At 43.2% G+C, this 24,075-nt stretch overlaps 1 protein-coding gene across 5 annotated transcripts in view; it reads left to right on the forward strand.

Moving 5' to 3' along the window:
• The window catches only part of dpp9 (dipeptidyl-peptidase 9), a 112,556-nt gene that overhangs the window by 47,384 nt on the left and 41,097 nt on the right, over positions 1–24,075 (forward strand). For 4 of the 5 annotated variants that reach the window (XM_070859958.1, XM_070859959.1, XM_070859960.1 and 1 more), the window contains 6 exons: positions 1,011–1,123; positions 8,617–8,790; positions 15,256–15,424; positions 17,630–17,740; positions 20,695–20,823; positions 21,994–22,055. In XM_070859958.1, coding sequence (XP_070716059.1) covers positions 1,011–1,123; positions 8,617–8,790; positions 15,256–15,424; positions 17,630–17,740; positions 20,695–20,823; positions 21,994–22,055 — 758 coding nt within the window. Of the gene's footprint in view, positions 1–302; positions 557–1,010; positions 1,124–8,616; positions 8,791–15,255; positions 15,425–17,629; positions 17,741–20,694; positions 20,824–21,993; positions 22,056–24,075 lie in introns of all 5 variants that reach the window. The other variant, XM_070859962.1, reaches the window with a different exon arrangement.

The raw sequence follows: 24,075 nt of genomic DNA on the forward strand, positions 1-24,075 counted from the left end.
AATAATTTTCAAAAGGGAATTGGATAAATACTTGAAGGGGAAAGTATTTTCAGGGCTCTGGGGAAAGAGCAGGGGAGTGGGGCCAATTGGATAGTTCTTTCAAAGAGCTGGCACGATGGGCCGAATGGCCACCTCCTGTGCTGATTCTATGAATTCAGAATGTCAATTTTGTAACCCTTGTCTGGCTGGCTGAGTCAGGAGTATTGCAAGAGTCCAAGAATTTTCCGTGGCTTGTTGCCCACCTATGAATCGACCCGGCTCCTGCCCTACGAGTATGTAATAGAGCCTCTCTCCTATTACAGATATCCCACGTAAATGGAGTGACTCACTTGCTGCAAAGTCCATTTATCCACTTCAGTGCCAGTTCATCTGAAAGCTGACTGAGGCAGTCACTGTCTAGTAGATGACACTAATCTGGAGCAGCTCAGCACATATACCGAGCAGTGTGAACATATCTGGCATGATTCTGTAGCCGATCTCTTGCTCTCGAAGATGAGGAACTTAATTATTTAATGCATTTGGTGGGAATCATAATTCCAGTTCCCTTACATAAAATGTATGTCTAAATTTCCTTCTTTAAAACTGGCATACTATTTTACAGTCTACTCTTAATTTGAAGGTATTGTTCATTTGAATTTTTTAAGCATTAAATTTCTACTTTGCTTTGTTTACGTTTTTTATTTAATCTATTGGATAACTCATTGTTTCAGTGCAAAAAATCTCGCTTCATATCAAGGGTAGACTGGATATATGGTTGCTACTTATCAAAAAATTAGAAACATTTATTTGATTTTTTAAGTATTGTCTTTGGTACTGTTCCCAGTGTGTTTACAAAACAGCCTAGAACTGGTTATTTAACTGACACGAGAGCAGGCAGACCCTGCTGAAATTTTCAGTATAAACATCTGTTTTCGTCACTAGTTGACACAACTTGGTCAAAGTTGTGTGATTTAAATCAACTGGATTCTAACATTGCTGCTGATTAACACTGGGCACTGTCTTTTCTGTAGGGATGCCTTACGGAAGTAGAGAGAATTCTCTGTTGTACTCTGAGATCCCAAAAAAGGTCCGGAAAGATACTCTTTTGCTGCTGTCGTGGAAACAAATGCTTGATCACTTCCAGGTGAGTTTTATTTGGGGGATTGTTTTAGCCTTGTGTGGCATGATATTGCAGTGTTTTAAAGCGCCAATCTTTGCTGCGTCATCGGGAGGCCAGTATCTCCTAAAGGAAGGGAATATTAGCCGCCTGACAACCTTGCTTGCTCTCACTACTTTTTACCAAATAGAGTAGCAGTTTGGAGTTGAAATCCCGTGCCTTCTCGGCCAGGGTGTGATGTTGGCCATGAACAGATTTTTTTTTTTAGGAAGCAAAATTTAAAATGAAGTTTTTGTAGTTCCTCTTGCACCATACCTCTTGCCCAAACTGAGGACATGAGGTGGACAGGCACCTTTCTCCGTGGTATGCATGTCGCTTGGTAACTAAGCAATGTGCACATATAGCCCAAGGTGAGAAGCTGGTGTTTTTTTCTCTCTCTCCTTCAGCCTGTGCTCAACTCTTTCCCTGTATCAACTGAGTAAAGGTGTACCATTGGGCACTTAAATATCGTCTGACCTGTACAATCATACCATTATTTTAACCTTGCTTATCTACTTTCCATCTTCGATCAAAATATATAGTGCCTGTATTTATAAATTCAAGGTTCGAGCATCATACGCAGTTCACTGGTCTGCATTGCTGTGGATGTATGGGTCGTGGTTTATAACCACCTTGCCTGTATTTTTGTTCGGTGAAATCCTGTTGATGGGCAGTTACAGAATATGTTTCCACCACCCTTTTAGACGGTGCATTCCAGACCATAACTCACTTTGTAATTTTTTTCCTTATATTTTGCCTCTGGTTCTTTTGCCAATCACCTTAAATCTGTCCCCTGGTTATCGGCCCTTCTGCCACTGGAAACGGTTTCTCCTTGCTTATCAAACCCATTCCTGATTTTGAACACCTCTATCATATCTCCTCTTCACCATCTTTGTTCTAAGGAGGCAATCCTAGATTCTCTAGTGTCTCCCTGTAACTGAAGTCTTTCACCCCGGGTATCAGTCTAGTAATTAAAGTGACAGGTGACCGGAAGCTCAGGGTCACATTTACGGACTGAACGGAGGTGTTCCGCAAGGCGGTCACCCAATCTACGCTTGGTCTCCCCAATGTAGAGGAGACCACACTGTGAGCAGCGAATGCAGTATACTAAATTGAAAGTAGTACAAGTAACTTGCTGTTTCACCTCGGAGAAGTATTTGGGGCCATGGACAGTTGGATGGGAGGAGGTAAAAGGGCAGGTGTTGCTGCATCTGCGCTTGCACGGGGAGGGGGTGCTCCCCTTCCCCTCTTTTTTTTTTTTTAACCCTCTCTCTATTTTCCTCTCACCCCCCGCCCCACGATCTTGCGTATTTTTTCTCTCACACGCCAGCTGGTACTTATTCCTCCATTCACACTCTGTCTAGACTAATCTTTTTCTAACTACTGTCATTACCATCTCAAGTCGGCACATTATCCTTTTTGTGTCTCAAATATCTCCTACCTTCCACCCTATCACAAACCTTCCCTTTTGTTCTTTCCTTCTCTCCTCTTTTCAGCGCTCCTTAAGAATCTGTTCATTCCAAACATTTGCCAGTTCTAACCTGAAACGTTAACTCTGTTTCTCTCCACAGGTACTGTCCAGCATTTTCTGTTTTTATTTCAGATTCTAGCATATGCAGTATTTTACTTTTGTATTGAAGTTGGATCCAAAATTGGCTGAGGCAGGAAGCAAAGTGTAATGGTTGATGGGTGTTTTTGTGACTGGAAGGCTGTTTCCAGCGGAGTTCCGCAGTATATCATTGATTTAGACTTGAATGTAGAGGGTATGATTAAGAAGTTTGCAGATAATACAAGAATTGGCTGTGTGGTTGATGATGAAGAAGAAAGCTGTAGACTGCAGGAAGATAGATATCAATGAAGTGGGCAGATAGTGGCAAATGGAATTCAATCCGGAGAAGTGTGAGGTAATGTATTTGGTGAGGGCTAATAAGGCAAGGGAATACACAATAAATGGTAGGACACTGAGAAGTGTAGAGGAACAAAGGAACCTCGTTAGACTACGTGCTTCCACGGGCAAGTGAAATTTTAACTTCCCTTCACTGAGTAAATCAAGCATCGAGTTGAAGGTTCTTACAGCTTCTAGTCGTATAGAAATTTTAAAGCGAAAGTCAGTCGCACCATGGCCAAAGGAACCTTGAACAATGGAGCCTGTCCACAGATCCCTGAAGGTAGCAGGACAGGTAGATACGGTGGTTAAGAAGGCATACGAGATACTTGCCTTTAATAGCCAAGGCATAGAATACAAGAGCAGGCAGGTTATGCTTAAACTGTATAAAACACTAGTTAGGCCACAGCTAGAATACTGCATGCAGTTCTGGTCACCACATTACAGGAAAAATGTGACTGCACTAGAGAGGGTACAGAGGAGACTTACAAGGATGTTGCCTGGACTGGAGAATTTTAGCTGAGGAAAAACTGGATAGGCTGGGGTGGTTTTCTTTGGAACAGAGGAGGATGAGGTGAAACCTAATTGAGGTGTATAAAATTATGAGGGGCCTAGATAGAGTGGATAGGAAGGACCTATTTTCCCGAGCACAGGGGTCAATCACGAGGCGGCATAGATATAAAATAATTGGTACGTGGTTTAGAGGGCATTTGAGGAGAAATATTTTCACCCAGAGGGTGGTGGGGATCTGGAAATCACTACCTGAAAGGGTGGTAGAGGCAGAAACCCGTTGAATTTTTAAAAGTACAGCTTGAACCTCCCTTATCCGGCACCCTCGGAACCTGGCCCGTGAGGATAAGGGATCTTGCCGGACGAGGGGAGGTCACGTGTTCTATTGTCTTTTACAACTGCCAGCCCCCTGCACCAGCCAGGCAGCTCCGATACAGATATCCCCGGCCCTGCTATCCACCTCCCACCTCTCCCCCACGATCTCCAAAACACATTGAAAGTAATGAAAAAGGTATTTTAAAAATCTTTTATAATTTAATTCAAAATATAATTATTAGTAGTACCGCTTGAACCTCTTTCACTCTTTCTCCCCGCTCTCTTCCCCCCCCTCCCCCAATACACACCCTCAAGGCCATTAGGCAATCAGTGCTTCAGAATCAGACCGAGCAACGTGTCTGTCTTCTGGAGAGCAGAGAATATTGGTGAATACGAAAAAAATGTATCTGTGCATGTGACACCCGGCGGCCAGGAATGGTGCTGGCCAGACGAGGGGTGGTGCTTGATGAGTGTCCCGGGTAAGAGAGGTTCAACCTGTACTTGGATGGGTACTTGTAGTGCCATAACCTACAAAGCTACAGACTAAGAGCTGGAAAGAGGGATTAGGCTGGATAGCTCTTTGTCGGCCAGCATGGACGTGATGGGCCGAATGGCCTCCTTCTGTGCTGCAAATTTCTATGAGAAAGGCAAAATAAACAAATAGCCCTGCGCAGTTTTTGAAAATCCTTTGACTGCATCGTATGATCTCCAGCAAGTTAAGCAAATTACTACTGGAAGTAATGCTTTGTATAATAAAAACATTGAAGATTGCAATTTACGAAAAAAGTGCTTATACAAAATTTTTGAGTGTAGCGCATGTAAAAATGTTTTTTTTTGTATGCCTGTGTGAGAAGCTTGAATCTTGAGTTCATATTCTGAGACCATCGCTGTTAGCTACCAGACTACGGTTCCAACACGTACTTGTGCATCCAACAATGTAGAAACTTCACACAAAGTACTTGAACAGTGGCTTTAAAGGGACATGCCAGGTTAGCAGTTAAAGCATGACTCTCAGCCCCAAGCTACCTGTTAATCATCTAGTTTAACATATTTTCAGTCGTCTTAGCTTTTAATTTAAATTACAGTCTGTAATTAAAACCGCTCCTCCTCCAATACACACCATTAATCCCTACCTTGGAAAAACACCCCTTGTTGCTCTGGTCTGTGGAGCATGATGCAGTATATGATCAGATGGCACCTAAAGACAGAAGAAAAACCTGCACCCATCTTCATTTTATATAACTGAAAGCCTGTGAGCACCGTCTAGTGCTTTGTGCTGTTGGGACATCACATGTGCAGTATGATTCATGGCTTGACCTAACGTCACTTCAGCTTTTAAAGTACTCCAGCCACAGAGTGAAACCATGTTTTCGATTTGAGGTTGGTACTTTTTAAAAGTATTGTCTTGATTGGAAGAGTTTGCAGTAACACAGAAATACCCATGAACACTGAGCGTTTGAGAAATACAGCAGGCCCACCAGCATCTGAAGAGAGTGCTGGCCAAGGGTCTCCACTCAAACCACTGGCCTACTTTTTCTTTCCCGGTTGCCAATAGACGTGTGGTGCATTGCCCACATTTGTGGGGATTTTCTGTTTAACTCTGTTGTTTCAAACGTTTTTAATTTTTGCATTAATATGAGGATTGGCTGTGCCAAATCCGCAAATATAAATATGCAAAGAGCAATTTTTGCATTTGCAGCCAAATGAGAGATGCTTGCCAATAAAGTTCATATATTAAAAATGATCAGGATCAAAAATAGCGAAGGACAATTTTAGAATTTCACTACCAGATGTGATCAATGTTACATATTCTTCTACATCCCACAAATATTGTATCTTTAAAATCTAAATCTGGTAAATATCAACTGAAAATGCTGGAAATTTCAGCGGGTCGGGCAGCATCTGTGGAGAGAGAAACAGAGTTAATGTTTCAGGTCGATGACCCTTCAATGGTCAGAACGACCTGAAACGTTAACTCTGTTTCTCGCTCCACAGATGCTGACTGACCCGTTCAGACTTCCAGCATTTTCTGTTTTTATTTCAGATTCCAGCATCTGCAGTATTTTGCTTTTGTCTGGTAAATATCACTTGTTTTGTCATGAAAAATCTCATTTTAGATCTTTGTTCAGTCAGCAAAATACACTCGGTTCTGTAATTCTCCAAAGCTGCAATGTTACTGCATAAATTACCGAAGTGTTGATGTTCAAACTATATTAAAATGTTGCTTTCTTTTAAATTGACCTAAAAGTTAATTATATAATTTAGAACAGCAGTGACCCTGATAGCAAGTTACAATTCTGAGTAATGATTTGATTTGCAATACTGTTAGACAGGTGTGGTAAAATTGTTTTTCCCCCTACATATTAAAAATCTTTTTATTGTAAGGAAACATTATCTCTCTGTAATTACTATTGGTTGAAAAGAATTTCAATAGCAATCCAAGTGAAGAAAAGCTGTTGGATTAATGCATTGTTGAATGAGATGCTTTATGACTTAGGTATTTTCTGCAAATGAAGTGTATCTGAAACCCTGTTGTATCTGACCAGGAGGCCATTTGAGTAGGGTGGTAAAAACCAATGCAATTAACTAGCAGAGAATGTTGGCTTTTGGCATTTATAAATGTTAATTATAAATTGCTAATTTCATTTTTCTTTCAATTCCACTGGGAGGTTCAGGTTGCTGTGTACAAAGGAACAGCTTCGTTGATATTTCCAGTATTCGTTCAGGCCATCTTTTTGTGGTTTTCGCCTTTCCAAGTTTTTGTGGTTTTCGCCTTTCCAATGCACTCTAATCACAAGATACTTTTTGCCATTTGTTTTCCAGGAGGGTTATCTCCAGGGTTCCCTGTGTTGTGCACCATTTTGTGGTTGAGGGTATAGGAAACATGCTGCAGGTGCTCTGCCAATGCAGCTCTTGAATGGGTTATTAAAGGCAACACTTGGCTGGCTCATAGCCTGTTTTCTACCAGCAGCTAGACAAGAAGGTTGATCCAATATTTGCTCAAACTGGATTTTTGGTTATCAGTGTGTTTCCTGATTTAACACAAAACCTGGCACATAAACATGATCTCTAGATAAGTTTCTTGCCTGGGACAGGTTTTTTTTGTTCTTTGGCAAGGAGGGTGCTGGTTCACCTACCAATTGTACTAGGCTACTTCAGAAGGAATTAAAAGTCAATCGAGTAATGTGGTACTGGAGTTACAGGTAAGCAGGTTCCATTCCCAAAAGGCCATTAGTGAACCAGTTGGATTTTAATGACAGTCAGGCAGCTTTGATGCTCATTGATATCAGTCCACCAGATTTATTGAATTCAGTTTCACAAGGTGGTGGGATTTGAACTCATGCTCTCTAGGTTGCTCATCCAGTAACATAATCACTATGCTACCTTACTCTAGTTCCGAGCATTAAAATGTAGACCGTCTCAAAATCACTGAAGCCATTCCCTTCTAGGCCTGAGTATTTGGCATCCTATTCAGGGTTTTAATTCATACAAAAGGTTACTGCACAAGATAAAAGTTCACGGGGTTGTGGGTAATATATTAGCATGGACAGAGGATTGGCTAACTAATGGAGAACAGAGAGTCGGGATAAATGGTTCATTCTCTGGTTGGCAACCAGTAACTAGTGGGATGCAGCAGGGATCAGTGCTGGGACCCCAACTATTTACAATCTATATTAACGACTTGGAAGAAGGAACTGAATGTAATGTAGCCAAGTTTGCTGACGATAAAAAGATGGGAGGAAAAGCAATAAGTGAGGAGGACGCAAAAATCTGCAAAAGGACATAGAAAGGCTAAGTAAGTGGGCAAAAATTTGGCAGATGGAGTATAATGTTGGAACGTGTGAGGTCATGCACTTTGGCAGAAAAAAATCAAAGAGCAAGTTATTATTTAAATGGAGAACGATTGCAAGTGGGACCTGGGGGTACTTGTGCGCAAAACACAAAAGGAGAGTATGCAGGTACAGCAAGTGACCAGAAAGGCCAATATTTTCTTGGCCTTTATTGCAAAGGGGATGGAGTATAAAAGCAGAGAAGTCTTACTACAGCTATATAAGGCCACACCTAGAATACTGCATGCAGTTTTGGTTTCCATATTTATGAAAGGATATACTTGCTGTGGAGGCAGTTCAGAGAAGGTTCACTAGGTTGATTCTTGGGATGAGGGGGTTGACTTATGAGGAAAGGTCGAGTAGGTTGGGCCTCTACTCATTGGAATTCAGAAGAATGAGGTGTGATCTTATCGAGACGCATCAGATTATGAGGGGGTTTGACAGGGTGGATGCAGAGAGGATGTTTCCACTGATGGGGGAGACTCGAACTAGAGGGCTTGACCTTAGAATAAGGGGCCGCCCATTTAGAACTGAGATGAGGAGAAATTTCTTCTGAGGGTTGTGAATCTGTGGAATTCGCTGCCTCAGAGCTGTGGAAGCTGGGACATTGAATAAATTTTAGACAGAAATAGACAGTTTCTTAATTGATAAGTGGATAAGGGGTTATGGGGAAGTGGAGCTTCGTCCATGATCAGATCAGCCATGATCTTATTGAATTGTGGAGCAGGCTCGAGGGGCCTTGTGGCCTATTCCTGCTCCTATTTCTTATAGTTTTGCATATGTGGAGACTGATGTAAAAGATTACAGTAGCCCCAGGTGAGAGCCAGGCAGGTTTTGAGGTTATTTTGAGTAGAGCCAATTAATGCTTGATAGTTCTGTTAATATTTTGCACATCGTTATTCAAAGAATTGTTGCAGATTAGTTTTGTTCTTATGTTCTAGGCGACTCCACACCATGGGATGTACTCGCGGGAAGAGGAACTCCTGCGTGAGAGGAAGCGCCTTGGGACATTTGGAATTACCTCATACGACTATCACATGGACAGTGGACTTTTCCTCTTCCAAGCAAGCAATAGTCTTTTCTATTGCAAAGATGGAGGGAAAAATGGATTTAATGTAAGTACAAGCTTGGTGCTGTAGCCACTAGTAGGGGGTCTTTGCATGTCTGAGCAGATTTCCTGTTGTGTTTTCAGCTATCTTCTGTTATGACTGTGCACACTGTTTACATTACTTGGCGCCTTGGAGTGATTCATTGCTGGTTAAATAAGACTAATGTTTGCCTTGTATTAAATGTAGTGTTCAGTATGTTGTTTCATAGTAAAGAGTTGACAAAGCTGTATTTTGTTGCTCCCATATGATTCTTGGTACAGTGAAGGACACGTACTGAGCCTGTAAATGCTGTTGTGTGTGCTAGGTACTACTAATCGAGAACAAAAAATGACATGCATGGCAGTTCCCCTGCGTATCGCATAATATGGAACTGAATCTCTCAGACCAGAGGTCCCAGATCTTTGAATTGACTGGTCTCTGTTGGGCCCGTGATAGGATTGCTACAGTTGGCCCCCATGCCCCTGAGTTAGTGAAGGGGAGAATAATTAGGGCTTCCTCTCTGGATGCAATCAAGTGAGGCCAGGCTCAGGCTGACATGAATTTAGGACCGGATTGGGCAGAGTTGAGATGCCCTCCATGGTTGAATGGACCACTAACACTTCGGGCTCGAAATTGGTCTTTGGTAGAATTGGTAAATGCAGTGGTATATTTTTTGGCATTTTTGGTCAAAAATACTGCTATTTTTTTTAAAGGCCTAAAATTGGTGTTGCACGAGGATTCGCGGTGGAAACTGCGGTCCTCGCCAACTTTAGTCCGAGGCTGATTACCGCTAAAAAAACAGGCCCTGGAAGGGGGGGAATACACACACACAAATTGCAAAAAAATTTAAAATCGCATAACATTTACAAGATATTTATCTAGCGAATTGTTGAAAAAGAATTAAAAAAATAAAAACGAACTTAACTTTTTTTGCAGGTCTTCATACTTACCACTGTTTCTGGGTCTGCAATGCAGGCTTTTCTCGGGAATTTTTTTTCGTGCAGAATACAGGTGCGCCGAACGGCCAATTTAAAGCAATGTCGTTTTTTTTCGTCTTGTCCGCTTTTCAGCGGTATTACAAAACCGCCGGCGCACAACTTTGGCCAATTTAGACGAACACCCTTTTCTGTTTTTAAAAAAAAAGAAGCGAAATGTCAGCACAAAAACGGGCGCAAGGCTGGCCAATTTCTAGCCCCTGGTGTCTGGGGTGAGTCCTGAAGAATTTGGATGAGATACTGGAGTGTGCCCGAGTTCTGTGGAGAGTAGTACTGAAACAGGAGTCGCTACCTTGAGAAGAGTGCTAGCCTGGGCGGGGAATAGGTTTTAAAAGTTGGACATTTTTTTTTTGAACACTTTAGTACCACCATCATCATCGGGTTGATGTATCACAATTTTGAAAACATTCGAGTCAAGCTGTTGATGGGGGAGGGAGCACTGAACACTTCTCCTTAACTGTGTATATAAAAGGGGAGATTGAGTATTAAGATTAGTCTTAAAAGGTTGTTATTTGATAGCCCCATAATGCATCCAAGTATTAGGTTTTAGTCATTTGACAGGTGAATGAAGAAGCACTTGACTCCAAACCCCAGCAACCTATCAAAGAAGATCTTGATCTTTCTCCCAGCATGGACGAAGTAAGGAAAACCATCAACCAGATGAGTACTGGAAAGGCTTCAGGAAAGAATGGAATCCCTGCTGAAATCTACAAGGCAGTCGGCCCAGCAACACTCGAGGCCTTTCATGACATAATAACTAGCATCTGGGAAGATGAAGACATGCCACAGGACTTCTGTGACGCTATGATAGTTTCCCTCTACAAGAACAAGGGCAACAAAGCAGACTACAGGGGAATATCGCTTCTGTCCATTGCTGGGAAGATCATCGCCCGCATAGTATTGAACCGACTCATAGCTAGTGTCTCAAGTAAATCTTCCAGAAACACAATGTGGCTTTTGACCTGGTCGGAGCACAGCATACATGATCTTTGCACTCACACAAACACAAGTGCAGGAGAAGTGCATTGAGCAGAACATGGACCTGTACGCTGTATTTATTGACCTCACCAAGGCCTTTGATACTGTCAACAGAGCAGCGCTGTGGTCAATCTTGACAAAACTTGGGTGCTCAAGGAAGTTTGTCCACATCATCGAGCTGTTTCATGACAACATGACAGGTGAAGTGCTCTCAGACGGCACAACCACGGCCCCATTTGCCATCTCAAATGGAGTGAAACAAGGTTGTGTACTCGTCCAGTTCTGTTCAATCTATTCTTTATCTGCGTCTTGAACTATGCCATAAAAGTCTTGGAGTTTGGGGTCTACTTGAAATATCGATTAGATGGTTCACTGTTCGACCTCCGCCGCCTTGTTGCAAAGACCAAAGTATGGAAACGATTCATCCTAGAGGCACTCTTTGCTGACTACTGTGCCCTTATGGCACACAAGGAGAGTGACCCACAATTCGTACTCAGCAAATTTGCTGAGGCAACAGAATTGTTAGGCCTAACCATCAGCCTTAGTAAAACCAAGGTTCTCTATCAGCCTGCCCCTGGCACCACAGCACCTGCTCCCACAGTCTTCATCGGCAGTATACAACTAAAATCAGTGGACAGCTTCAAGTACCTTGGCAGCACCATATCAAGTGATGGGTCCTTGGACAAGGAGATTGATGCAAGGCTCTAAAGCCAGCCAGGCACTTGGTCGCTTGCGCACTAAGGTGCTGAGTCACCACCGCATCCGACTGTCAACTAAACTGTTGTTGTATAGAGCAGTCGTTCTCTCATCTCTCCTTTATGGATGTGAGACCTGGACACACTACAGGCGTCACATCAAAAAGTTGGAAGCTTTCCATATGCACAGTCTCGGATCTATACTCCTCATATGCTGGCAAGACTGGGTGTCAAACTTTGAGGTTCTGGAGCGAGCACAATCAACTAGCATCGAGGTGATGATCATGCGAGCCCAGTTCCGGTGGGCTGGACATGTCATCCGCATGGATGTGTCAGGGATCCCTCGTCAGTTTCTTCATGGCGAGCTCTGTGAAGGTCGAAGACACCAGAGGCGCCCCCGCAAGCGCTACAAAGATTGCATCAAGACTAACCTCTAGTACTGTGGCATCCGACCAAAGGACCTTGAGAATACAGCAACTAGTAAAATCCAGTGGCGAACCCTCACGAGAACTGCCTGCCAGACCTTCGAAGAAAACCGAGGTCAACGCCTGCGGGACACTAGAGATAGACGACATCAGGTGGCAGTACTGTCAGCATCAGGCACATCGAACTTCCCTTGTCCGACGTGCAAGAGACTTGTGCATCCAGAATTGGCCTATACAGCCACATGAAGACACATGCCATTGATGATTAGCACATCACCGTCATTGTTGGATACGACAGACTACCAATAATGCATCCAAGTATTAGGTTTGTGTCATTTGACAGGTTCCACTCTGGCTGAAACTGTGCTCCCAGAAGTTGGGCTTTACTTCCAGTTAACACCACTCTGATCCTGTCTGTTAAAAGTAGAGTTCTCAAGGATAGTGGGGAGCGCAATTTTTTAAAAATTCATTCTTTGGGTGGGGGTGTCGCTGGCAAGGCCAGCATTTATTGCCCATCCATAATTGTTCTTGAGAAGGTGGTGGTGAGCCTCAGGAGGGAGTTCCAGGATTTTAATCGAGTAGTGACGTAGGAACGATGAGATGTTTCCAAGTTAGGAAGGTGTCTAACTTGGAGGGGAACGTGGAGGTGATGGTGTTCCCATGTGCCTACTGCCCTTGTCCTTCTAGGTGGTAGAGGTTGCAGGTTTGGGAGGTGCTATCGAAGAAGCCTTGACGAATTACTGCAGTGCATCTTATAGAAGGTGCACACTGCAACCATGGGGCAGCGAGTGGATGGAGTGCCAATTAAGCGGGCTGCTTTGTCCTGGATGGTGTCAAACTTAGTGTTGGAGCTGCACATCTCGGCATGTGGAGAGTATTCCATCACACTCCTGATGTGTGCCTTGTGGATGGTGGAATGGCTTTGGGGAGTCAGGAGGTGAGACACACTTTACAGGATACCCAACCTTTGACCCACTCTTAGAGCCACAGTTTTTATGTGGCTTATGCAGTTAAGTTTCTGGTAAATGGTGACCCCGCCCCCCCCAGGATGTTGATGGTGAGGAATTCGGCGATGGTAATGCCATCGATGTCCAGGGCCAGTCGTTAGACTCTCGTTTGTTGGTTATTGCCTGGCACTTGTGTGGCGCGAGTGTTACTGGCCACTTATCAGCCCATGGCTGAATGCCATCCATGTCTTGCTGCATTCGGGCATGGATTACTTCATTTTCTGAGGAGTTGTGGATGGAACTGAACACTGCGTTCATCAGCGAAAATCACCACTTCTGACCTTATGATGGATGGAAGGTCATTAATCAAGCAGCTGAAGATGGTTGGGCCTCGGACACACTCCTGAGGAACTCCTGCAGCGCTGTCCTGGGGCTGAGATGATTGTCCTCCAACAACTACAATCATCTCCCTTTGTGCTAGGTATAACTTCAGCCAGTGGTGGGTTTTCTCCCTAATTCCCATTGAATTCAATTTTATTAGGGCTCCTTGATGCCACACTTGGTCAAATGCTGCCTTGATGCCAAGGGCAGTCACACTCACCTCACCTCACCTATGGAATTCAGCTCTTTTGTTCATGCTTGGACGACAGCTGTAATGAGGCCTGGAGCCACGTGGTCCTGACGGAACCCAAACTGAGCATTGGTTAGCAGATTATTGGTGAGTAAGTGCTGCTTGATAGCACTGTCGAGGACACCTTCCATCACTTTGCTGATGATTGAGAGTAGATTGATGGGGCGATAATTGTCCGGATTGGATTTTTTCTGCTTTTTGTGGACAGGACATATCTCGGCAGTTTTCCACATTCAGATAAATGCCGATGTTGTAGCTGTACTGCAACAAGAGGCACGGCTAGTTCTAGAGCACAAGTCTTCAGCACGACAGCCGGGATATTATCAGGGCCCCATAGCCTTTGCTGTATGCAGTACGCTCAGCAATTTCTTGATATCACGTGGAGTAAATTGAATTGGCTGGCTTCTGTGATGGTGAGGACCTCAGGAGAAGGCCATGGAGCGTCCACTTGGCATTTCTGGTTGAAGATGGTTGCAAAGCCTTGTCTTTTGCACTCACATGCTGGGCTCTGTCATCAGTGAGGATGGGGATATTCATGGAGCCTCCTCCTCCCGTTAGTTGTTTAATTATCCACCACCATTCACGACTGGATGTGGCTGGACTACAGAGCTTTGATCTGATCTGTTGTTTGAGGGATGGCTTAGCTCTATCTACAGCATGCTGCTTCTCTTTAGTGTGCATGTAATGCTGTGTTGCAGCTTCCCCAGGTTGGCACCTCATTTCTAGGTAGGCCTGGTGCTGCTCCTGCCATGGCCTTCTGCACTCCTCATTGAATCAGGGTTGGTCCCCTGGCTTGATAATGGTAGAGTGCGGGATATGCTCGGCCCTGAGGTTACAGATTGTGGTGGAATACAATTCTGTTGTTGATGGCCCACAGTGCCTCATGTATGCCCATTTTTGAGCTGCTAGATCGGTTCTGAATCTGTCCCATTTAGCATGGTGGTAGTGCCGTGTAAAGATGGGATTTCATCTCCACAATGACACTGGTGATCACTGCTACCAATACTGTCATGGACAGATGCATCTGCGACAGGTACATTGGTGAGGATGAGGTTAAGTAGGTTTTCCTCTCGGTTCTCTCCCCACTTGCCGCAGGCCCAATCTGGCAGCTATGTCCTTCAGGGCTCGGTCAGCAGTGATGCTACCGAGCTACTCTTGGGGATGGACATTGAAGTCCCCCACCCAGAGTACATTCTGTGCCCTTGCTACCCTCTGTGCTTCTTCGAAGTGGAAACGATTGAGAATCGCTATATCTCGGCCTGTCAATGCAACAATTATTTAAAAACTAAGATCACCTTCTCTGCTGTCTTGTATGGGAAAAATAGTGTTTAATTTTGATATTGAAACTTACAGCCAAGGAAGCAGATCTTAACTGACCTTAGCCAGTGTAGCAGTAGTGGTGCCACAATAGGTCTTGAAGTGCCTAGGTTTAGAGGAGGAAGAAACAGCTCCCCTTTGCTATCCTTGTAACCCCTGCTGAATGAACAGTGTGGGATGGGACTGAATATGCTGCCAGCACTTGCAGTTTAGGTTCAAACATGAATAACATTTGATCATACCTTTTGAGAGAGAAGGGAAGAAAGTTAGGGAGGAACAAAGATCATGCACAATTAAATTTCAACGTAGGTAGCTTCTCTGACAAAGTGGAATGGACCTATATGGGGCCCTAAAGTATTTGATATTGTGTGTGTATTGCTAATTAAAATTACAGTTAGGTTTGTATTACCTACACCCAGTCTGTGGCAGCAACATGGTGCTTTGCCACCACAAATACTACCTGGTTCCTTTTTCTTTACCAGCTAGGTGTCTCCTCTTTTACAGATATCGCCAATGAAGCCAGTAGAGATTAAGACAAATTGTTCAGGTCCTCGGATGGATCCCAAGATATGTCCTGGAGACCCCTCCTTCATCTCATTTATAAATAACAATGACTTGTGGATATCAAACATTGGATCCGGAGAGGAGAAGCGATTAACATTTTGCCATAAAGGTACAGCAATTTACCATTGGTGGTAAAAGTCTGCTATAGTACATTTAGTGTTGTCGATCTAGTTCGGGGAATGGTTTTGCAAGACCAGCTTTGGTCCCAGGAGCTGTACAATTCGCCCCGTTACATTGCAAGGCAGTTTTCTGTTGCAGCTGGTTTTAGTTTAAATTAAGTGCTAGACAGAAGATTAAATTGAGATTCCAGTTGAGCTGTTTCTCACAACTGTAATTCTATTTATGTTGGAGCCAATTTCAAACCAGCTTTGAGGGCAGTGGCTAGGTGGAATTGGGGGGGGAAAATGCACTTTTTTTTGCCCCAAATAATGTTCTCTCCACTGCTCGAGGTTGGAGTATTGTTCTATGCATGGAAGCTAACTTTAAGGTACATTAAGTTGGACATTCTTCATACGTGACCCTAATCCATGTTGGCAAGCTTCAAAACTGTGGGGGAGGGGTAGGATGCTATCAGTTTGCTGATTGTTTCCTCATTAACAAACTAGATGGTCAAGAGCTGGAACCCTACCTATTTAATGGATATGGAGGTCAACTATAAGATCACCACTGCTATTGTAACTAAGATATTACATAGGCCCTGAATTCGCGGCCTCTATGGGCGTGTACAAGGTGCGCACGTGCCCGTAGGGGGCCCCGCAGGTTCCAGGCTTAGGTATGCACCAAAAACCGGAACTTATGGTCTGTCGAGAATCCTCCTGACAGATTGCACGCATCCGGAAGTAAAGGGCCTCCATGGGCATAGAGTCGGGCTACTTGCCCAACTCCTGCCAGTGAATGCCCTTGCAATTCTTACGACTGAATAAAGCAGGCATAATGCCTGCTTTTATCAATGTAAGACTTTTAAAGGACAGAAAAATAATTTTTTTCAATAATTTAATCATTTAAAATCCTGTTAGTTTATTTTTAGACCCTTTAAAATATGTATATTTTTCAAAAAATTACATTTTTGTTTTAAATAATTAAATTCCATTTTGATTTTAAATGTGATTTAAAATGTTTTTATTGTGTTTGATTTTTTGGTGGTATTCCCACTCCTACTTATGATGATTCCGTACATATCACCACAAGTATGAATGGGAATACCCCTTTGGTTAGGCCGGCCCACGTGATCCTAGGGATGCGTGCGAAGCGCCCGAGTCCCTGGGATAAGTGGGCCACTACAGTAGAGGCCCAGGACCCCAAGTCTCCGAACTCCCAGACCACCAGGTTTTCAGGTTGGAAGCCTCGGACTGCAATTTCTGAGCCATAGTATTTATAGCCCAAAAAAATGTCCGAGCCTCTTCCCACCCTACTTCGTCTAACCCCATCAACACATCCTTCTATTCCTTTCTCCCTCGCATTTATCTAGTTTCCCCTTAAATGTATCTGCTAGTCACCTTAACTGAGGTGGTAGTGAGTTCCGCATTCTAACCATTCTGGGTAAAGAAGTTTCTCCTGAATTCCCAATGTTGCATGTACATGGCCCTTAAGCTATCAAAGCTCGTTGCACAGTGAATTACTCTGAAGGCAGTGACTGCTGCTATGTAGCCAATCTGCACCAGCAGCATCCCACTCAAATGAATAGCCAGTTAATCTGTTGGTATATCATTTAAGAGACATTTTAGCCAAAATAGAGAAAATAGCCATGGAACCTTTAATTCCCACCTCAAAAGGCAGGCAAAGGATAACCCCTCGGATAATGCTGCATGCCGTCCCTCAATAGTATGTCAGTCTAGACCTGTTAAAGTCGTAGTATGGGACTCAAACCCACTAACTTCTAACTAAAAAGAAGCAAATATGTCACGAACTAAGCCAAGCTGAATCCGCATCGACCATGGATTAAGTCTGATCTGTTGGATTGCTAACAATTAAAACGCATTTACTGACTGAGCTGCCTGGAGAGCCTCGAGTCAAATTAAATCTATTGTAAAAACTGAATTTATAGCCATATTATAGAAGCTTTAGACTGATCGATATAATACTTAAACTTGCATATAGCGCCTTATGAGTCTGCTCAAAGTGCTTCAAGTAATGAATTTTTTTTGAATTGCAATGGCTAGTGGAGGGTGACTCGGTCTGGCTTTGGTCCAGTTTAGCTCTCCATGGTTAAGACACATTGATACAGAACTGCGACTGCGAAACATTTGTCTTAAATGTTTCTTTATTCTAAAGTCCACAGGAGAATGTAGTGTGACCAAGATGTTCTCTTTTCCAGGTTTGCCTAATGTAATAGAAGATCCCAAATCTGCAGGAGTAGCAACTTTTGTAATACAGGAAGAATTTGACAGGTTTACGGGTTACTGGTGGTGCCCGACAGGAACTGAAGGTATGACCTTGACAGCAGTACTCTACGTTCTCGCACTCGAAAGATGAAGCTCAACATGCACTAAATTTTTTCTCTGGTTTCTTGGCTTCAAATTTATAAGTAGAAGAAGTGACTGTTGCTGTTGAAAAGTGTAGTGTTTCAATCAAACTGCCCATCTAGCCCCAGTCTGTGTACCAATTCAAAGTCGCACTGCCTTCAGCAGATTAGCGCATTGTTGATTCACCTGACTTTGAATTCAGACTAAACTAATGTGATGTTCTCCCACTTCAACTTGCCCTACTTCATTCCCGAGACCTATATCCAGCACTACTTCCTTCCTCGTTCACTACAAGCTACAAGAAATACAGTTTATAAAAAAGAATCATTCATTCACGAGATGTGCGCATCGCTGGCAAGGCCATCATTTATTACCCATCCCATTTGCCCTTGAGAAGGTGGTGGTGAGCCAACTTTTTGAACCGCTGCAATCTGTGTGGTGAAGGTACTCCCAAGTGCTGTTGGGTAAGGAGTTCCAAGATTTTGACCCAGCGACAATGAAAGAACGATGATGTATTTCTAAGTCTGGTGTGTGATTTTTGAAGGTGTTCCCATGCACGTGCTGCCCTTGTTCTTCTAGGTGGTAGAGGTTGTGGGCTTGGAGAGGTGTTGTTGAAGAAGCCTTGGCAAGTTGCTGCAGTGCATCTTGTAGATGATACACACTGCAGACACGTTGCACCAGTGCTGGAGGGAATGAATGTTTAAGGTCGTGGATAGGATGCTGATTTAAGTGGGCTGCTTTGTCCTGGATGGTGTGGAGCTTTCTTCGGTTTTCTTGGAGCTGCACTCATCCAGGCAACAGGAGAGTATTCTATCCCTCTCCTGACTTGTGCCTTGTAAGTGGCTTTGGGGAGTCAGAAAGTGAGTGACTTGCCACAGAATACCCAGCCTCTGACCTGCTCTTGCTTGTAACTGCAGTATTTGTGGCCGGTCCAGATAAGTTTCTTGTCAATGGTGATTCCCAGGATGTTGGTGGTGGGGATTCGACAATGGTAATGACATTGAATGTCAAGGGGAGGTGGTTAGACTCTCCTGTTGGAGATGGTTATTGCCTGGCACCGATGTGACGCGAATGTTACTTGACATTTATCAACCCAAGCCTGGATGTTGTCCAAGTCTTGCTGCTTGCAGGCATGGACTGCTTCATTATCTGAGGAGTTGTGAATGGAATGGAACACTCAATCATCAGCGAGCATCCCCACTTCTGACCTAATGATGAAGGGAAGGTCATCGATGGCGATGCTGAAGATGGTTGTGCCTTGGACACTGCCCTGAGGGACAGCTGCAGCGATTTCGTGGGGCTATTTGGCCTCTAACAATCACAACGATCTTCCTCGAGAGTTTCCAGTCTGCGGGGTAGACAACCAGCCCTGTTTTGAATGACAAAATGATTGCAGGAATTTATTTTTTCTTCCCATGTGCTGTAAATACTAATATAGGGATACAAGTTTGAATGACTATCACCTAAAACATTGTTTCAGAGCATATATTGAACATTTTTTGAGATTTTCTACGAAGATCCCATCAAAGTAATTAGGGCTACAGTAACCATGCTTGGATTGGTCATTTGAGTGGTTCATTAGTTGCCCGTGTGGGTTTTAAGGTAACGAGAGTTTGGAAGTAGAATTTTTCCGAAGTTCTCAACAAGGTGGTTTTGTTTTAAAATGATTTCCAAACTATAAAAATGTCAATGAGCCATTTGCAAGCTTGATCTGAAGCCCTGCGAGTATCAGACACAGTTGCAGTCACTTCTAGAGCAGATTATAAGCTGTCATTAAATGATTAGCATATCTGATGGCCACATTGCGGATAAACAGCTTCTGGAGTAGTATACTATTTAGAAGGCTGTGAGATGGAACAGAGCATTGACTAGTTGAGGCCTCCTATTCTACATTGAGACTGTTAGAGATTGCAGTACAGCGCCATCTCAAAACTCAGATTTCTGTGTGTAGTCTGGAGTTCTTGTCTGTAGGCAGCATGTGAATATGTACAAATGTGCAATGTCCAAACAGGTCCTGAGGAGCTGGGGATATAACTGAAGCTTTACATAGGCCTTGGGCCGATAACCATTGTTCTATCAAGTTTACCTTTCAAAACATCCTGTCTGGTTCCTCCCCTGATTCTGTAATTAATAGTCCTGTAATCCCTTTACGAATAAAAACTCATCTGGTCCCTTGCACACTTTATATCCCTTTCCGTTCTACCACCCCTGCACTCTCTCGTCAGCCCTCCACCCCAGTGGTAATATGTTCCGCAGTTAAATCACCCTGTCGCCTAAATTTATTTTCCTTCAAGCTCTGTCTCCTCTACCTTGAATCATGCATCTGACAAAAACTGTCTCAGATCCAACTTCCCCATATATGAAAACCTTAAAGACTTCTATCAAGTGCTCCATCATCCTGCTTTCTTGAGATTAACCTCCCAGGGTATACATTTTTTCCTCACAACTCAAACATCATGGTTCAGCCTTGCAGCCCCATTCTAGACTTTTAATAATTCTGCCTTTTTTCCCTGTAACACTGAGATGAGATGTTAAACCGAGATCCATCTGCCCCCGCAGGTGGACGTAAAAGATCACATGGCCCTTTGGAAGAAGAGCAGGGGAGTTCTCCCTTGGTCAATATTTATCCCTCAACCAAATCACAAACAGATTACCTGGTTATTATCTCATTGCTGTTTGTGGGACCTTGCTGTGTGCAAATTGGCTGCCGCATTTCTTGCATTACAACAGTGACCGCACTTCAAAAGTACTTAATTGGATGTAAGGTGCTTTGTGATGTCATGAGGTCTTGAAAGACGCTGTAGAAACGCAAGTTCTTTCTTTATTTCTTTAGGTCTAAACTCAGTACTCCAGCTCACCAAAGCCAGGTCCAACATTCAGCATCACCACCTCTTAAGCATTTTTGTCTTGCTTGCAGGTCCGGATTGTGCGAAGACTTACTATCTCTTGTACGAGGAAGTGGATGAGTCAGAAGTGGAGATCATTCATGTACCCTCCCCAGCACTGGAAGAGAGAAAAGCTGACGCCTACAGATACCCAAGGACAGGTTAGAAATCGAGCCCTTGATCTGTAATATTCTGTAATAACTATCAGTGTGGAAGCTTTACTATTTATACACTGCATGGCTATGCTTTTTTAAAGCAGCTGCTTCTTTGATTTGGGAATTGCTTGAAACTCTAGAATTTTTATTCATTTCCATCCTAATCAACTTGAATTGTAGGTTTAGAGTCGTAGTCTCTGAAATTCGAAGCTATATATCCGAACATTTTGAACCTGCTGTGCTCTTCATAGAATGACACGGCTATAACAGAGTGCTGATAGTGATGCTGTCAGTTTAGTGACACTCTTGACATTGTGCTGCAACCTGCAACAAGTATATCTGCAGGATGACTTGAGTGATTGGTGAGGCTAATGGAGTCATTCATTGTTGCCCTGGGTAATGGATTCTGTGAAGACGGTGCAAGTTTTTCTACTGGGCTATAAGTGATGATGCTGCTCAGCGATATTACATCATGTGATAAGAGCCATGATATATTCAAGTGGGTTATATTCCATGGGTTATATTCACGCATGTTACACCAATTTAGATATATTTAATTTAAAATGTGTCGTAGTTCATATTCCATATGCAGTATTTTAGCACTGGAGTTTAGATCTAATTTTTGTTATGCTTCCATAAAGATCATAATTTTGTGTAGTTTTATCAGGGAAGAGAATTGCTTTTAATTGTCTACAAAATGTTAAAACTCATCTTTGCTCAAATGTTTGGTTCTGTAAAGTGTTCAAAATGTAATTGAATGTTGTATTCTGGAATTCATCTTTGAAGAGTGCCATTAATTACATTCATTTTAGTTTATCAGTTAAGATGCTATCTGTTGTCTCATTTGTATGGTGTATGACACTAATTAGTAGCAGAAGCTACAGCTGGTACTTTATTGCTAATTTGCGTAGAATAGCTTCTATCTGCAATTTCTAACTGTCCCTGTTGAAAATGAGCTGCTGTTTTTGAGACATGTCATTTACAAAAAGTGACTCTTTCAATACATTTGGGGAATTTTGTAAGCGATGCTGGGGAATGGAGTTGAATAAGTCTCTTGAAAGCATTGGTAACCTGTTTAAATGGTTAAAATTACACAGCCACAGGAGGGTTTTTAATTCTATTAGCTCCGCATCAGAAAAGTCCTAACATTGTGACTTTTTGTTATCTCACTTACAGGGAGTAAGAATCCCAAGATAACACTTAAATTATCTGAGTTCAGAGCAGACAGTCATGGGACGGTGAGTATTCCTTTAAGTATGAAGTATTGTATGCCTAAGAGTGATGAGAAACATTTATTCATAGAGGTTCACATTATTGTCAGTCGTGGAACTTTTTTTCCCCCCATTTTCTCCTAAAGGCAGCGAATCTTGTTTTTTTTGACTTGAAACAAAATGTCACACTGTCCATACCGCCGCAGACCTTGGTAGAGCGCTGACTTTAGGAGTCTCGTGTCGGGCATGCGGATGATGTGGCCTGCCCAACAGAGCTGGTCAAGTGTGGTCAGTGCTTCGATGCTGGGGATGTTGGCCTGATTGAGAGCACTGACGTTGGTACGTCTATCCTTCCAGTGGATTTGCAGGATCTTGCGCTGGTGGTACTTCAGCGCTTTGAGGTGTCTACTGTATATGGTCCACGTCTCTGAGCCGTATAGGAGGGCGGGTATCACTCCTATCCTGTAGACCAAGAGCTTGGTGCCAGATTTGAGGGCCTAGTCTTCAAACACACTCTTCCTCAGGTGACCGAAGGCTGCGCTGGCACACTGGAGGTGGTATTTGACCTTGTCGTCGATGTCTGCCCTATCTGATAGTAGGCTCCCGAGGTATGGAAAATGGTTCACGTTGTCCAAGACCACGCCATGGATTTTGATGACCAGGGGTCAGTGCGGTGAGGCGGGGTCAGGTTGGTGGAGAACCTTTGTCTTACGGATGTTTAGAGTAAGGCCTATGCTTTCGTAGACCTCAGTGAAGATGTTAACGATGGCTTTGAGTTCGGCTTCTGAATGTGCGCAGACGCAAGCGTCGTCCACGTACTGTAGTTCAATGATCGTCCGCGTACCCGACACGAGAGTCCCAAAGCAAGCGCTCTACTCTGAACTCCTACATGGCAAGTGAGTCACAGGTGGGCAGAGGAAACGTTTTAAGGACACCCTCAAACCCTCCTTGATAAAGTGCAACATCCCTACTGGCACCTGGGAATCCCTGGCCCAAGACTGCTCTAAGTGAAGGAAGAGCATCCGGGAGGGCGCTGAGCACCTCGAGTCTTGTCTCCGAGAGCATGCAGAAACCAAGCACGGACAGCGGAAAGAGCTTGTGGGTAAACCAGACTCCCCACCCACCATTTCCTTCAACTGCTGTCTGTCCCACCTGTGAGAGACTGTAATTCCCTCATTGGATACCCTGAGAACAGAGTGGAAGCAAGTTTTCCTCGATTTCGAGGGACTGCCTATGATGATGAGACTTTGGTATTCCTCGGATAGATTTTTGGAGGAAAAATGTGGATAAGAAACATGCACTAAATGGTAAAACTTTAAAAAGAATGGAAGAGCAGAAAGACTTGCGATTGCGATGTATAAACCTTAGTGAGAGGCAAGTTGCTAAAACTTTTTTTGAAAAAGAAAAGCATATCCTAGATGTTAACGAATAATGTTATAGTGCGTGAAAACAAAAGTAATACTAAACCGATTTAGAACATTGGTTCGGTCACAGTTAGAATATTGTCCAGTATTGGATATCCTAGTTTAGGAAAGATACCAAGGCTGAGGAGAGGGTACAGAAGAGATTTACTGAGTTGAAATGAGATTTTTAAAAAGGGACTTAAGAAACTGAGGTTGTTCGCACTAGAACATAAAAGCTTAAGAGGAAATCTGTGAGGGATGCTCAAAAACTGAGGAGTTTTGATAAGGCAAATGGGAGGGGGAAACTAATTCCATTGTGCAAAGTCAGTCAGTAGAGGATATGAATTTAACATTATCAAAATAATTTTCAAAACTCTAATGTCTTACCAGAAACAGTGGTGGAAGCAGAGCACAGTACCTTTTAAAAATATTTTTCCACTTGTCTTTTATGGAGAGAATGCAGAATAATGGAACTAATTGTCCTTTTAAGCTCTAAAATTGCATTCTTTAATAATGGTTGATCATGATGCCACTACCATTAAAATTTGTAGAACAAACTGATTTTCCCCGACTCGACTATGTGATGGAAGAAATCGGCGATGGTGTACTTCTAGCATGTTGTATTCACCGCATTATGTTTATAT

The sequence above is a fragment of the Pristiophorus japonicus genome, chromosome 18 (genome assembly GCF_044704955.1).
Source record: "Pristiophorus japonicus isolate sPriJap1 chromosome 18, sPriJap1.hap1, whole genome shotgun sequence".
Taxonomy (NCBI): Eukaryota; Metazoa; Chordata; class Chondrichthyes; family Pristiophoridae; genus Pristiophorus; species Pristiophorus japonicus.